General features: G+C 48.5%; 6 protein-coding genes across 6 annotated transcripts; 3 read left to right on the plus strand and 3 right to left on the minus strand.

The window, feature by feature from the left end:
- Positions 1–56: 56 nt before the first annotated feature.
- On the minus strand, positions 57–1,793 carry PGRI_029800 (MDR family MFS transporter; the record flags this gene model as incomplete). The annotated part of the gene is made up of 3 exons (XM_040790693.1): positions 57–385; positions 437–1,580; positions 1,635–1,793. The coding sequence occupies 3 exons, from the start codon at positions 1,791–1,793 to the stop codon at positions 57–59; spliced, it is 1,632 nt and encodes a 543-aa protein (XP_040647646.1).
- Positions 1,794–4,195: 2,402 nt separating this feature from the next.
- PGRI_029810 (uncharacterized protein) lies at positions 4,196–5,654 on the plus strand (the record flags this gene model as incomplete). The annotated part of the gene is made up of 2 exons (XM_040790694.1): positions 4,196–4,292; positions 4,366–5,654. 2 exons carry the CDS (start codon positions 4,196–4,198, stop codon positions 5,652–5,654), a joined length of 1,386 nt encoding a protein of 461 aa, XP_040647647.1.
- A 949-nt stretch (positions 5,655–6,603) lies between these two features.
- On the minus strand, positions 6,604–8,042 carry PGRI_029820 (FAD-dependent oxidoreductase; the record flags this gene model as incomplete). The annotated part of the gene is made up of 4 exons (XM_040790695.1): positions 6,604–7,349; positions 7,432–7,627; positions 7,710–7,848; positions 7,900–8,042. 4 exons carry the CDS (start codon positions 8,040–8,042, stop codon positions 6,604–6,606), a joined length of 1,224 nt encoding a protein of 407 aa, XP_040647648.1.
- Positions 8,043–8,663: 621 nt separating this feature from the next.
- PGRI_029830 (isopenicillin N synthase family dioxygenase) lies at positions 8,664–9,699 on the plus strand (the record flags this gene model as incomplete). The annotated part of the gene is made up of 2 exons (XM_040790696.1): positions 8,664–8,975; positions 9,049–9,699. The coding sequence occupies 2 exons, from the start codon at positions 8,664–8,666 to the stop codon at positions 9,697–9,699; spliced, it is 963 nt and encodes a 320-aa protein (XP_040647649.1).
- Positions 9,700–9,920: 221 nt separating this feature from the next.
- PGRI_029840 (FAD-binding oxidoreductase) lies at positions 9,921–11,663 on the plus strand (the record flags this gene model as incomplete). Its single annotated transcript, XM_040790697.1, has 2 exons — positions 9,921–10,171; positions 10,232–11,663. The coding sequence occupies 2 exons, from the start codon at positions 9,921–9,923 to the stop codon at positions 11,661–11,663; spliced, it is 1,683 nt and encodes a 560-aa protein (XP_040647650.1).
- Positions 11,664–12,892: 1,229 nt separating this feature from the next.
- PGRI_029850 (FAD-dependent oxidoreductase) lies at positions 12,893–14,746 on the minus strand (the record flags this gene model as incomplete). The annotated part of the gene is made up of 3 exons (XM_040790698.1): positions 12,893–14,162; positions 14,217–14,417; positions 14,472–14,746. 3 exons carry the CDS (start codon positions 14,744–14,746, stop codon positions 12,893–12,895), a joined length of 1,746 nt encoding a protein of 581 aa, XP_040647651.1.
- Positions 14,747–14,820: the final 74 nt, after the last annotated feature.

The following is a 14,820-nucleotide window of genomic DNA, read 5'->3' on the forward strand; positions in this document are numbered from 1 at the left end:
GATACATTCCAGTTCAATTTTCGTCCAGCGTTGTATACATTACGATGATGGCGAGATCAAGGCATTATCATGGGGGCATTCTTGTCATCCTTATCGGGGGTATGTGTCGGAAGTTTGCTCCAGGGGATGATGAATGTAGACAAAAAGGCAAAGCCAGACAGCGCAGTTGCAACTGCAAAGGTAGTCTTCAGTCCTTGCATATAGGCAATAAGAATGCCGGGAAGGTCATCCGGACCGAACACATCTCGGAGCTGTGCAGCACCTGTTGAACTAACTAGCTCCGGGTCCACTTGAGGGGCGCTGATCGGCAAATGGGCCAACAATTGGTTGATAAATGCCGCCTGTCCCGCTGCGGTGGTGAATGCACCTCCAACTGTTTGGAAGACTATATATTCTGTTAGTTTCACTTTCGGATACTTACGGAAGAGGTACATACAGTAAAGGTTGGCTGTGACAGCTGAGATATCTTCTGGGCCCACATTGGCTTGGGCAATGTTTAGGCCGTTCTGAACAGAGAATGCGATGGCAGATCCAGCCAGAATCTGGAAGCCAATCCACTTTCCAATGGAGGTGTCGATATCCAGAGTACAGAATAGACCAATTCCTATCGTGGCGATCCCTGAGCCAGCCAACATCGTCGGAGCTGCATGGCCGGTTTTAGAAACCACTATACCGCCAACGACGCAGAAGATGCCCACTGAGATAACCATAGGAAGGTTGTCGACACCAGATTCGATTGGGCTGGCACCCTTGACACTTTGGAAGTAGATGGGCAGTTGGTAAAGCAGCAGAATGAGGGTACCCATGAAGAAGAATTGATACGGGGCAACACTCCACAATGACCGTTGTTTGAACAATCGTGGTTGGAGCATAGCATACTCGCCGAGATAGATCTCCCACGCAATAAGAGCAATTGTGAGGAGACCAAACCCGATTAGCAGTCCAATAACCTCGCTGCTCTTCCAGGGCAAAGTGTTGCCGCCGTATTGAAGGGCCAGGAGGAAGCAGATAATCGAGGCCATGGCCAGTACCACGCCGACTGGGTCTAGTTGCAACACCTTCTCCTTTAGGCTGACCTTTGGTGGTTTGGCAGCAGCTGGGAGATGGAAGAAGATAAGTACTAGACCAGCAGCGAGACCTCCAATCGGCAGGTTGATGTAGAAGCACCATCTCCATGTCACACTCTCTGTAAAGGCACCGCCGATCAAGGGCCCAAGAACGGCAGCAAGACCATAGGTGAGTCCAATGATACCCATCATGATCGGTCGTGTTCTTGGTGGAGTACTGAAGGCAACAATACTAGTTCCTCCTACTGAAATTCCAGCACCACCCCAACCAGCGATAGCTCGACCCACGATCAAAGCTTTGGAAGTTGGAGCAACACCGCAAATCAGACTACCAACCTCGAATATCACCATCGAAACGATGAAGGTGTACTTTAGATCGAAGTACTTGAAAGCTTTTCCCCACGTAGCCTCAAGACCACCGAAGGTCATGAAGTATGCGGCGGCATACCAAGATACATCGTAGAGACCATGAAACTCGTCCGTGATCTTAGGGACCGCGGTACCAACGATTGTCTACGTTGGTGTGTAAGCGGTGAGGTTTGTTTGCTCCAGTCATAGATTACTCACTTGATCCAGAGAAATTAGGAAGACGCCCATAACCGATGCACCAGCAAGCAGGACTAGTTTCAAGCCCTGTGGATACTCCGCCTCGGGGTCGGCCTCCTCCGATGCCCCAGTTTGATCAGTGTCACTATTATCCGCGAAGACATCTTTCTTCTCTTCCATGCTGCTAGCAGCGTCGGATGTTTGAGTATCACCAGACATCACCTTGGGTGCCGTTGGGAGTGTTGTCTGGGTATAACACTGGGCGACAGTGATAAGGGTTGTTCGAGATATAAAGCAATATTTCTGTACTATATCAGAATCATAGAGGGATGTTGACTGGAAATATAAGGTTTTTCCAGGTGGGGAATTTGGAGAGGATGATAGCTGTTACATCTCATGTTCCTCATTGCCACAGTTCAAACAAAAAAAGGGTCAGAGCTAACTAAAAGCCGAGAAAGACGCGAATTTGATTTATTAGAGCTAACTAAAAGCCGAGAAAGACGCGGATTATGAATTAAATCCTTACAAATCTTAGTCGAAATTCTTAGAGCTATCTATTTACGTGGCTAAATGACCGACAAGCCTTTTTTTCGCCCCCCCTTATAGTTCATATAGTATAACCCCCCGATGCTTAATAAATCGCCGAACTTTTTTTGATCCCCACAAAACGATATCTCCACGGAAACTAGCTAATGAGATTACATATTATTAGATTTGTAATTCGGGGGTTAGGGCTAACTTGACGGCCCCATTATACTCCCGACTGAAGATCTTGATCCTTCCTGAATATATTCCTTCCCGACCTCGGGTGATTGTAACACTCCCTAAATAGTATCATTCAATCTCACCTCCCGTAACCCTAACCTTATCATACATCTTTAACCTTAGCAATGATTGGCAAGTAATATGTATTTTTTTTTTTAATTACGAAGGTATGGCGTACATGTACCGTTAATCAATTTTAATATTAGTGTCAGATGATGTAGCCAGTTGGATCATGCAATTTATCTGTGGCTGTGTATATATGGTTTTAATGCAGGGATTAATATCATTCTTGATGCACAGACAAGGTTCCGTATTCTCGCTAATACCAAGTAGTATAAAGGTGCGCTGGGCGCTAGGACCAAATATGGAGTTAACCGTATCACACCCCTGCAGTGGAAGTGGACATGCAAGGCCCCCAGTCCACGACGTGTCAAATCTAGTACTTTGTACGGAGTACTCCGTACTATGTGACGGAAAATGATACAGTCTCACTTCCGGTTGTTAGTCTAAACTTTGAACATGGATTTGCATCCTTTTGATGGCACCTCGGTACGCCTCGAGGGGCTGGCCGCAAACAAGGTGATCACTTACGTAAACTCTATTGCTCAGGGCTAAACATTAGACGAAGATATTTCATTATGATATTTTTATAGAAAGTGGTGAAGGAAAGGTAAAAAAAAAAAAAGGATGATTCCATATTGAATGCTTAAATGAATTGCCCCGTACTTAATAGCTAAAATAGAGTCTCCGTCAAACCGATCCAATCCCTATATGAAAAGGATGTCCACATTGATACTCAAGGAGTTAGTGCCCGAGGAAGGTGCACGGGGATTGGACTCCTGAAAAAAGGCCAAGAAAGTTACGGGAATTACACTCGAAATACTAGCGTAACAAGCTATAATTTGTTATTTATTATTTTCTTTGTTTGAAAGGGGTTTTGCGTTCAGGGTCAAAAGCCATGTGCCCAGATCTATCTACTGCGCGTGCTGATCCCTGATGTCCATGCAAACCGTTTCTATTCCGATCTAGCCGAGTTAACCAGGGTGTGGATACAACATTGATATGTTCAATATATCTCCCGGGAGGAAAAAAAAAACGAAGAGGTTGCAACCTCACAACCTCGTATTTTGGGGCTATTTCTTCCCACCAAATCTGCACTTCGTAATATGACGGCAGACAGTATAGTGGGTCCATATACTTGGAACAGGAAGCTCTGGCGAGTCAGCAAAGATCTTACATTTAATACAGTAAACTCTCAGTAACACGAACAGGCGCCACAAGGTACATCACCCGCCTATCTTGATTCAAAGTCATTTCTTCAGGGTCGTAAATGCATGCTGTATTGCGTGCTGTTCCCATTTGGTCAAATCGTCAGCTCACGTTATCGCAACCGTATCGTGGCCCTAAGAGGGGGCGGTGATGTAGAAGGGTCGAAGCGCCCTAAATAAACTCACCGATATGAGGCAGATTGTTGTGAAGTCAGCTCGGATTTGTTAACTTCTTTTTTGGCCTTCTAGCACGTGAATTCTTCTTTCATTCATTTCTTCTTTGTCTTCCTTCTTCTTTTTTTCAAGTCATATGAACCAATTCGTCTTCGCAATCAGACATTCATAATGACCGGCCAGACTGCAGGGGAGCCTGCAGCCGCAGAAACACCACCTGCCCCGTCCTCACTTCCTCATAGACAGTCTTGTGACAGGTGTCACAAGCAAAAGTTGCGGTGTATCCGTGAACCCAACACAGGTGTATGCGATAGATGCCTGCGAAAACGGGCTCAATGCGTGTACAGCTTCAGTTTGCCTAAAGGTCGCCCCACCATGTACCGTTCTGGTGGGGCGAGTGTGCGCCCAGGAACGGCAACTGCTGCACCTTCGAATCAACCAAGTCCGCCGGCAGAGCCAGTCAAGCCTGTTCGTAAGTGTTTTGGCAATATTTTTCGTTGCGTTCGGGTTGTTGGATTCGTATCGACTATTAACACTCGGGGAAGCTTCAGGTCCCAACGTTGAAGTTGATGAGAGTGCAACCAAAGATTCTCAAGTCGCCAACCCTACCACAAACGAGAATCCAGTCTTAACCGGTGTCATGGATAATGCCCCACGATTAGAACAATTGAACTGGGATGATATGCAGTTGGACGGAGAGTGGAACAGTCAAGACCCTACTCAGGTCGACAAATTATTGACATCTCTTGGCGCATTTTGCAACGACGGAAGCGCACCGGATGCGCACCCCCAATCTTCACCCGACCAACTTCACTTCCAACTGAATTCCTCCAATCTCCATGCATATGACCACAGCCAGCCTATCGGTAACATCTTCCAAACCCATAATATTGGCAGAGCCGAGATGGACAGAGGCATAGGCGATGGCTCAATGAACATGGGAATGGAAAAGCCGATGCACATCCCCAGCATTGCTGTAACACAGCTGTCTCAGCTCAGCATGGACCTTGCCTTATTGCGCTACACAAGCTACAATATGGCCAAAGCAGCAGAAACGCCCCCGTGTCATATGCCGAATGATAGAAGAATCCCGTTGATCGATAGTTCTGCCTTTGAGTTCGTGAGCACATGGCTGGCCCATGGTCAAGGGTTCACAGGAATGAATGGACCTCAATTAGCACCTGAAACCCAGGTCCCTTATCCAACTCCCATCTCTGAAACAGGAACTTGCGCCGGTCGCACACTGAGAGAGGTCTTCTGTTCGTCGCAGCGGTTGTTAGAAATCCTGGGACAATTGCAATTCAGTCTCATGGTCGAAGTCAACCCTTATCCTTCACCGATAATCACCCCACCGGAAAGGCCATCCACTGCAGTCTCTGGTGGGGATAGCGGGTCCCTTGGGTTGCCGAATGGTTCGGGTATCGCGGGCCGATCCGTTCCCTGCCCGAACACGGGAAATGGAACCATGCAGGTCATTCATTATCTGGTCATGGCTTGTGAGGCGTTGCTGTTGGAGATCTATGTCGCCGTTCTTGTCGCCTTGCAACATGAGGCATATTCATCGACCAATGGAACCGTCCTGGGAGATGTGCGTCTGGTGTTGGTAGTAGAGCTTTGTTCCTACCTCATCGAACGCCAACTCCAAGCCGTGGACTCATACCTGGCGCCGCAGGCTCGTCTGCATCCGCATATTATGAGTGGGCCGATTCCTCCGAAGTTCGATATTCCTGGGGGGCCTGATAGTCTTGATAAGGATAGAGATATGTTGAATGATCTCAGGAACCAGGTGCAGGAGAGACTCGGGCACCTTCGACAAACTCTGCGTTGTAGATGACAAGACGCGATGTTGATATGAGAATTAATGGAAGGAAACAATGATAAATGGAAACCGGATCCTTTGAGGTCGGATTTCGGAATCTGGACCGGAATTCAGACCGGCTGGCTGCTTGTTGAGATACACCGACTATTTCAATTGCAATGGCGTTCTGCTAGGAACAGGCATTGGGCACTGCTGGCCCATTATCAACCAATCCATGTCTTTAGAAGATCTTGTGAACAGCTTCAGGTCCGAGCAATACGCCGGAATGCGCATGGGATCAAATTATGGTTTCGATATATTTACTCTAGAGTACGCCATTCTGTGCTTTCTACATACACCGTACTCAACTCCGTACTCCTTACAGCAATCCCAGGGATACACACAGATCTCCATGATATGGATTGGTCATTCACAGAATTTTTACTCAGCTCACCACCTTGATTTGAAATCCTACTTACTCGGAGCTTCGGACTTCCTAAAACGTGCAACTAACCCAATTCGGACATCCTCATATTAGAAGTGTTTGATCATGTGTTACATGTAAGTCATGTGCTCGAATGAGGGCTACAGCCACGCGTGGATGTACCTTTGATGCTTAATAATGCGCCGACGGCAGCTCACACTTATACAGATTCGAAATTAACCGAATGCACGGGCTCCGCACATTCGGCGATATAATGCGTAATGAAGGACATGGATATTTGAACAGATAGGAATGTTTACGAGGCTTACATGCATTATCCAAATATGTACATTTATGTTACCGCTTGGTGTTGGGAAGTTTCCATACCAAAAATATACCTTTATCCTCGCTTATCCTGTAAGTTAATTAAACGAAAATAGAAATTTAGTGATGGGAGCCAAAGGAGCAAGCGGCAAGTCTACCGTACTTATATGTCATTTAATCATTTAACCATGGAACGTTGAAATCATATGACATCACTAGCCCTATAATGATTTCGTCTCAGGCCTTGACATCAAGCACAATCGGTGCATCAGACAACTTTATCATTCCAGTGATAAAGTGTTCTCCAGTCTCCGCCCGCTTCTTCGAATCCTGGTAGGAGGATCTCGAAGCCCGGACCGCCGCACCACCCCTTCTCAAGATCTCCTCATGGTAACCAGCGACCGCAGCCTTCACAACATCAATATCATGGACGCTGCCATCAGCTTCCAACTTGGCCAGTACTTTAGTCAACTTAATCGCATCGAGGAAAGCATGGAAAGCACCCTCGCCACGGGACGGTGTCATTGCGTGTGCCGCATCTCCCAATAGCACGACACGACTGGAAGGCAGACTTTCGAGTTCAAGGTCGCGCCAGATATGCGGCTCCTTGCGGATTCCCTCGGCTGGGGTAAGTTCGAAAATCTCTCGCAGCTTGGCAGGCAGTCCTGCTGTGGTTTTGAGGACATGGTCTAGCTTTTCCTGCTGGCTGGAAGTCTGGAGCCAATGTTGGGAGCTGTTGACATCCGCATCGGGTTGCATGAACATCCAGTAGAAGCGCCCAGACTTGGCATCTGGAAGGACCTTATGGAGTCCGACGAACCCGATGAAGCCAAGTTCCGGGTTGACGAGGTTGTAGGCGCTGTGGCCTAGAGCGAGCTGGCGTGTGAAGGCCTCGCCGGATAGATTCAGTTCGCCCACAATGGCGCTTAGAGGGACAACCTGGAGGAGGTCGCTGCTAGGGCGTTGGAGAAGAGTAGTTCGAACTTAAAGCCGGTGAGTATTTAGTTAGCAAGGATTATGAAATCGCTGTGTCTGGGTTGGGGGAATATAAATCCAATCACATACCAGGACTGTAAACGCCATCGGCACCAACGACGATATCTCCCTTAGCACTTGTGCCATCGTTAAAGAATACCTCGACACCTGCGTCATCATGTTCAATCCGAATAGCATGCTTGTTCCACTGGACATCCAGATTGGTCAGAAGCCACTTCCGAAGAAGAGACCGCTCTGCACGAATAAATGGCACTTCGGCGGAATCCTGTGTCGAAACGACAGGGTAGAGTCAGTCATGAGATGATCCTTCATTTTTGATAGCCAGCCATTGGATTCAATTTCCATACCTCGAATCCATAACCCTGATCCTTTCCACCATAATAGTAACGGAACTGGCCGGGAAGTGTCAATGGGGCCAGGTGGTTAGTGGCTTCTCTGACATCGGGTAGGTCTGACGGGAGAGAGGAGATGAGTTCATCGACGATCCTAGTTTCCTTTTTAGCCCTTGTTCCCAGATAGATTAATTTGAGGGCTTACGTGTGTAGAGCAATAGCCCATCCCTGGAAGCGCGCATTGCTGTCTACGTCCCGCTCAAAGATCTCATATGAAATGCCCTGCTTTCGGAGGTTCTGGGCTAGAGTAAGCCCGCCGGTGCCAGCTCCAACAATGAGAACGTGCATTTTGATTATTGAAGGTATAGTGAATGAATTGTTTAAGATAGAATGGTAGGCAATAAGTACTAATTACGACCCCGGTCATATATGAGTATGGCTCCGGGAAATAATGTTGTTTGTTATGTTTAAGGCATTAGGATGGAACCACAATTCACCCTAATGACGCTGCCATGGAAATTCCAAGACTCCGATTCGGCGCTTAATAATATTAATAGAAAGATCGGCGTCAGGATGGCTTGAAGAAATGTAATTTTTGGAATCAGATAAAGACGAAATAGGGTTCTGGCCACTGCATCCACTTGCAGCTCGATTCCACAGTCCCCTTCTAGCGAATGATATAGTTATATTCAATGACACGAGCACATTCCTCATGCAATACAATAAACCGCCGAAAGCTTAGGTGGCCTGCAGGTCAGGTTTGAGGGCAATCGGTGTTATTCACACATCTTACGATAACCATGCAGACCGGAAATGTATATACTATGAGGCTCGTTGTAGTTGCATATATGACGTTTGCCAGATGTGATCTGTAGATCTTTTATTGCATTCTTCTTCAAACCGCATTCTTGCTTTATCTTCAGCTACTCGTGCGTAGTTTACCTTCGAAATCAACGGCAAACGGCAAACATGTCGACAGACGAAGTTACCCTCCCTCTTGTTGACCTCAGTGGATACATCAACCCACAAAAGCCAGGCGACAAGGAACGAGTCATCGCCGAGGTGCGAGACGCTTGTGCGCAGTATGGATTCTTCCAGACCACCGGACATGGCATCTCTATGAGCCAGCAAAAGGGCCTGCTGAAGAGTATCGAAACTCTCTTCCAAATGCCACTGGAAGAGAAGCGCAAGCTCTCGTTCCTGAACAACCCTTGTCGCCGAGGATTCGAAGAGTCTGGAGCATCGCTTCGCGACGGTGACGCTTTGCCGGATTCCAAAGAGGTAAGTCCACTTTCTTGAAGGATTCGCTGCTTTGCTTCTCTTCCTATGTTAGTATATTAATAAAAATTTCAAGGCATTCTACATTGGACGAGAGGATCCCGTCGTAGAGCATTCCGGCTTCTACGGGCCAAATGTCTGGCCCCCTCTCCCCAAGGAGGACTTCCACGATCCCGTCTGGGAATACTACCAAGCAACGCACAAACTCGGTGAAATTATTTGGGAGATTCTTCTCCTCGGCCTTGGACACCCCATCTCGCTGATGGAAGAATTCGCCAAGCGCCCGATGGTCGTGATGAAGATGATCCGGTATCCGCCGCAAGCCAAGGATCTTCCAGGCCAGTTCGGCGTCGGCCCCCACAAAGATTTTGGTGGCGTCACCGTGCTTTTGCAGGAGGCTGGAAAGCACGGTCTCCAGGTCTGGCACGAGGGTTTGGAGAAATGGCTGCCTGTTAAGGCTATGGAAGACGTGTACGTCATCAACTGTGGAGATATGATCGGAAAATGGTCTGGGGGCCGGTATAAGAGCGCGAAACATCAAGTCATCAACGCTGCTAGCGACGAGCCCCGTCTGTCGTGCGCCACCTTCTTCCATGGCGATTTGTTCGCGACCAACCCACTGGACCCGTCCGACCCTGAGCGCGAGACTGTTGGTGCGCTGCTGGTGAAGCGATTCCGCAACCAATTCTCCTTCGACAAGGAACTTATTGCTGCCGTTGGGGCTTAAAGTCGAAGGATTCAACCTTGGCAGGCTAGATTGTCAATAATTGTCAGAATACGAGGTTTTTAATATCCGAAGATATCGTAAGTCGTAAGTCACCGATCTTGATGTTATTTAGAGTTATGAAATGGCCGAATCCCTGTACACTTTTATTAGAGATGAATTATATATAAAACTTCTAATTAGACCCCTGTTTGATTTTATGTCAATCAATTCACATTATCAGTATGAGACTTCTACTACTTAGCAGTTTATGCGCCTTGGCAACAGCTGCCAGCGTCAGCGCTGGCGCCCAGGCTTGCAAGTGCTTCCCCGGTGATGCATGCTGGCCATCAAAGGAGGAATGGAACAGCTTCAATCGCACAGTAGGAGGCCGTTTGATTGAGACGGTACCTCTGGGCTCACCATGCCATGCTCCTAATTATGATGAGGCTGTGTGCAAGGAATTGACATCCCAGTGGAAGCTTTCAGCAGTGCAGTATGTTCAAACCTCTCAAAAAAAAAAAAAAAAGGAATCATATAACTAAAAACTAGACAGTATCGACTCGTCCTCCTCCATTCAAGACCCTATTTATGCCAACCAAAGTTGCGATCCATTCACACCTCGCGATTCCCCGTGCCAGATGGGCAACTATGTGCGATATGCGGTGGATGTGACAGGACCGAAGGATATTGCAGCAACCATCCGGTTTGCCGAAAAGAAGAACATCCGTCTGGTGATCCGAAACACGGCACATGACTACATGGGGCGTTCGACCGGTGCCGGTGCGCTCGCCATCTGGACCCACCACATGAAGGACACTGAGGTCAAAGACTGGTCTGATCCAGAGTACACCGGCAAGGCCATCAAGATCGGTGCCGGAGTGCAAGGTTTCGAGGTCGGCCAGGCCCTGACAAAACATGGATTGGTTGCCGTGACAGGTGAATGCCCTACAGTGGGAGTTGCTGGAGGGTATACCCAGGGTGGTGGTCACTCCCCTCTCAGCACAGCGTACGGTCTATCCGCCGACAACACCCTGGAGTTCGAGGTTGTAACAGCGGACGGCAAGTTCGTCAAGGCCAGTCCACACTCCCGCAAACACGCCGATCTCTTCTTCGCCTTAAGTGGCAGCGGTGCTGGCAATTACGGCGTAGTGGTCTCTGTTACCCTCAAGGCGCACCCAGAGGCGATGACCAGCGGAGCCGGCTTTACCCTGGATGACCCCAGCTTGGATTACCCGGCGATCGTGAACGCCTGGCACGCCGCTCTGCCTGCTATTCTGGACGCAGGCATAATGGCCACCTACTACGCAGAGAAGGGTACCCTCGTCGTCTACTCCCTGACTGGTTACAACCGCACGCAGGCCGACATGGAAAAGATTCTAGCACCCTTTGTCAAGTCTGTGGCTTCTTTGAACGTCGACCTCAAGCCAAAATACACCCAATTCGACACGTACAACGAGTTCTACTACTCGTACTTCGGACCTCTGCCCGTTGGTGTCTTCGGCTCAGCCGGTGAATACCTCATGGGTGGCCGTCTGCTTCACCGCGATGCCCTCCAGCAGGTCGGTGGCGCCATCAACGAGACACTACAGCTAGGCGTGCGAGTCATCGGCCAAGCGACTAATATCGCCCGCTTCGCCTCTCGCAGCAGAGCCGTTCTCCCGCAATGGCGAGACACTCTCGTTATGTCCTCGTACACCCTGCCGTACAGCTTCGATGTGCCATTTGAGAAAATGAAGGCCAAGCAAGACTATATCACGAACACCATTATGCCGATCATTGAGAAGGTCACACCCGACGCGGGAGCGTACATCAACGAGGCTGACTTCCAGCAACCCGATTGGCAGGATGTTTTCTACGGTCAGAATTATCGGCGGTTGTTGGCGATTAAGAAGTCATATGATCCAAAGGGGTTGTTTTGGAATCCCATTGCGGTGGGCAGTGAGGGATGGAAGACGCAGAATGATGGGAAGTTGTGTCGGGCTTGAGTAGATGTAAATAATGCATATTAGTTGATCATTTCTATGGTTCAACCATAGAATGCTGTATTACTTTCAAGAAGTATATCTGTTGAGAAGCAAAGCGAGTGAATTAAAATGACAGTGATCTTGATTCAGGAAGTTGAATTTGCTACCTTTGATGGCGGCGTTTCCGGCTCAACCCACTCTTTTCGATAACACGAAGGCCTTCTTCCACCGCCTGTCTCGTCTTGTCCATGATACTTTTGATGGCGCTTTGCAGATAGCGTGCGATCTCATTTTACTCTTCGTTGCTGATATTTCGGACACTAGTGGACTTGATGAGGTGGGAGTAGGTGTGGACATGGCCGGACATGTAGAGCAGTCCAATGGCTGGAAATGGTGACCTCGTGCTGGGTCACCGAGTAGTCTGTTCAGTAGTCTTTTCAGTAGTCGTTTGATATAGGGATCGACCTCGGAATAGCCCCTGTACTATTTCCTTAGTAAGCGAATGCAAATAGTGCAAATAGTGCAAATGGTATACAACACAAGGAGTGTAAAAACAAATCCAAAGTTACTTAGGGCTATGCGGGCTGCCACCCGCAGAAGGTATCAAATCCTGATTTCCTCTCATTTTATAGATGAAATATCATATATTTCATATTGTTCTTTTTGTACAAATCCCTTCCAAACTTCTGGAACCAAATCCGAGATCCCCAAGAATATATATTCGGAAGACTCTGTGATCAATCTATATCCGACCCAGATATACAAGGCAGTGACCTCGATATTTTGCTGAAATAATATAGGCGAGATATCAGTTGCAACAAATTTTTCGTAAGAGTTACTATTATATGGAGTACAGTACAGATAAAAGCACGCTTCATATATGGAATAAATTAGATTGTTGTAGACATGATGCCAAGCCAACACCACGATTAGTCCATGGTCTAGATTCACCTGTAGATAAATTAACAGAAACGAAAATGACAACAGGAGATCGGCTTCAGGGTCCGGATTACGCCGGTAAAAAAAAAAGCAACTAAATTGATGTCGAACTTAAAATACTTGCAATACAACCATGCAAGTTTTATAGAAACACAGCAATATGCCCGTGGGGAATCGGGTTAGTGTAGAAACTCAGTTCCAAGAGGTTTGGCATTTTGAAGAATGGAAACTCCATTAAAAGTCCCCGATGCAGAAAGTACTATTGCACTCTTCGATTAACTACTCACAACATATATACAAAGCCCCGGAATCTATCGAGCTCTGCAGAGCCTATTATCCTTATCCAAAGTAAACTCATCAGCTCCCACCGCGAAATGACCATACATCAACCGATGCGGGTCATGATCATGCTTGATCTTTAGCAATCGCTTATAATTATCCCCGTACATCGTTTGTTTCCAATCTCCCTTATACCATGGATCCATCTCATTGAGATTGACACCTGATCCGGGCGTCGCCGCCTCGATAGCGGGGAAAAACTCATCAACGAGCTGCTTCTTGAGCGCCAGACTCTTCGCGGGATCTTCCCAATCCCAGGGATTGTTAGGATTGCAGTAGGCAATGGCCTTACGCCAGGCTGGGTGGACTGAGTTGGGAGGGTGAGGTCCGCGGATTGGGGAGTCTTCTTCCACGTTGATGAAGGAGCAGCCGACAAACCATGTTCCATCGGCAGTGATAGAGCGGTATGCATCCATCAGCTCAGCATTGGATGTGGTATTCAGCACTGTCGCGCGCGGGATGAGCCGGCTGGAGATGACAGGGAAGCTAGGACACAGGTTTCCGTATGGCAGGGGCCCGTACGATGAGACCAGGCTGTCGGCATAAGTGCGGGCCTGGCCGGTCTTTAGCTCATACGGGAGATCCAGCCGTTTCAGATCGTCGATGAATGGGGCTACTAGGGCGTCCACGGCGGAGCTTTCCTGATCCGGTAGGACTAAGCTGAAGACTTGCAGAGTAGCGTTCGTGACGAGGAACTGCACATTGTTGGGAGTGTTCTCCACGAAGGATGGACCACGGTGGAACCAGCTTCCGATGGCTTCCCAGAACGCGGCGTCGTTGGTGTTGTTGACGACTAGTGTGCCTCCGGCTACTGGTCCGTCGGGGTACGCTTTGATCGTCACGCTAAGCACAACTCCGTACGTCCCGCCTCCGCCGCCTGCAAGTGCCCAGTACAGGTCTTTGTTCTTCTTGGGTGTAGCGGTCAGATACTTCCCGGCGGGGGTGACAAGTTCCCATTCAAGAACCTGGTCGGCGGGAGCTCCGTATTTGGTAACGAGCTGCGAGTGACCGACGCCTTGCAGATAACCGCCGGCAATCCCGCTGAGACCGCATTCGGGAGCTACGATCCGGTAACCCGCCGCATTCAAGGCTTGATAGGCCTCGCCAGCAATCACACCGGGGCCCAGTTTTACCGCGGCTCCGGAATACTGAGGGCTCACGTAGTTGGGGATCACATCGATGGTCTTCAGGTTGTACATCCATAGGGAGAGTGCTCCATAGCCAGTCGACTTTCCCATATAACTTTGACTTTATTAGCGATTGCTCTGTTGTCATTGCAGGAAAAGGTGGACTCACTCAAGGCCGGTACTTTTGACGACGAGACGAATGTTATTTTCGCTGGCGAATTTCAAGCCCGCCTGCACGTCGGCGGGTCCAGTCACATCGATGGAGTATACAGCTCTGTTTCCTAGCTCGCAAGGCACAGATTTCGGAGTAAATGGTGAACAGGAGGTGTTCAGGAAGTATGCGTTCATAAACTCGCCCGGTTGTGGTTGGCTATCATGATAAGCTTGGGTTCATCTTTTACGGTTGAAATAGGGTATTCCATACAGAGTCTGCGCACCAGCCTCATTGAAGGCTTCCTGTAAATCCTCGCATGCAGGCTCATTGAAGGCCGGATAAATGCCAGTTTCGTGACAAATGTGTGCCAAGGGAACAGTCTCGATCAGTCTTCCACCGACTGTACTGTTCAAGCGATGCCATGCCCCCTGTTTCGGCCACCCCTTGTCACCAGGGATGTTTCTGCATAGCGGATCTGTGGTGGGAGGTCGTGCCGCAGCGGCGACGACCGAGATCAAGAATGGCCAGAACCGGATAGCCATCATCTGAAAGGGTAATTGACTGCAACTGACTGGGGTATTGCATGCAATATCATCAGGAAACAATGGAAATGCAGGGG

This window comes from Penicillium griseofulvum (assembly GCF_001561935.1).
Source record: "Penicillium griseofulvum strain PG3 chromosome Unknown contig_80, whole genome shotgun sequence".
Taxonomy (NCBI): Eukaryota; Fungi; Ascomycota; class Eurotiomycetes; order Eurotiales; family Aspergillaceae; genus Penicillium; species Penicillium griseofulvum.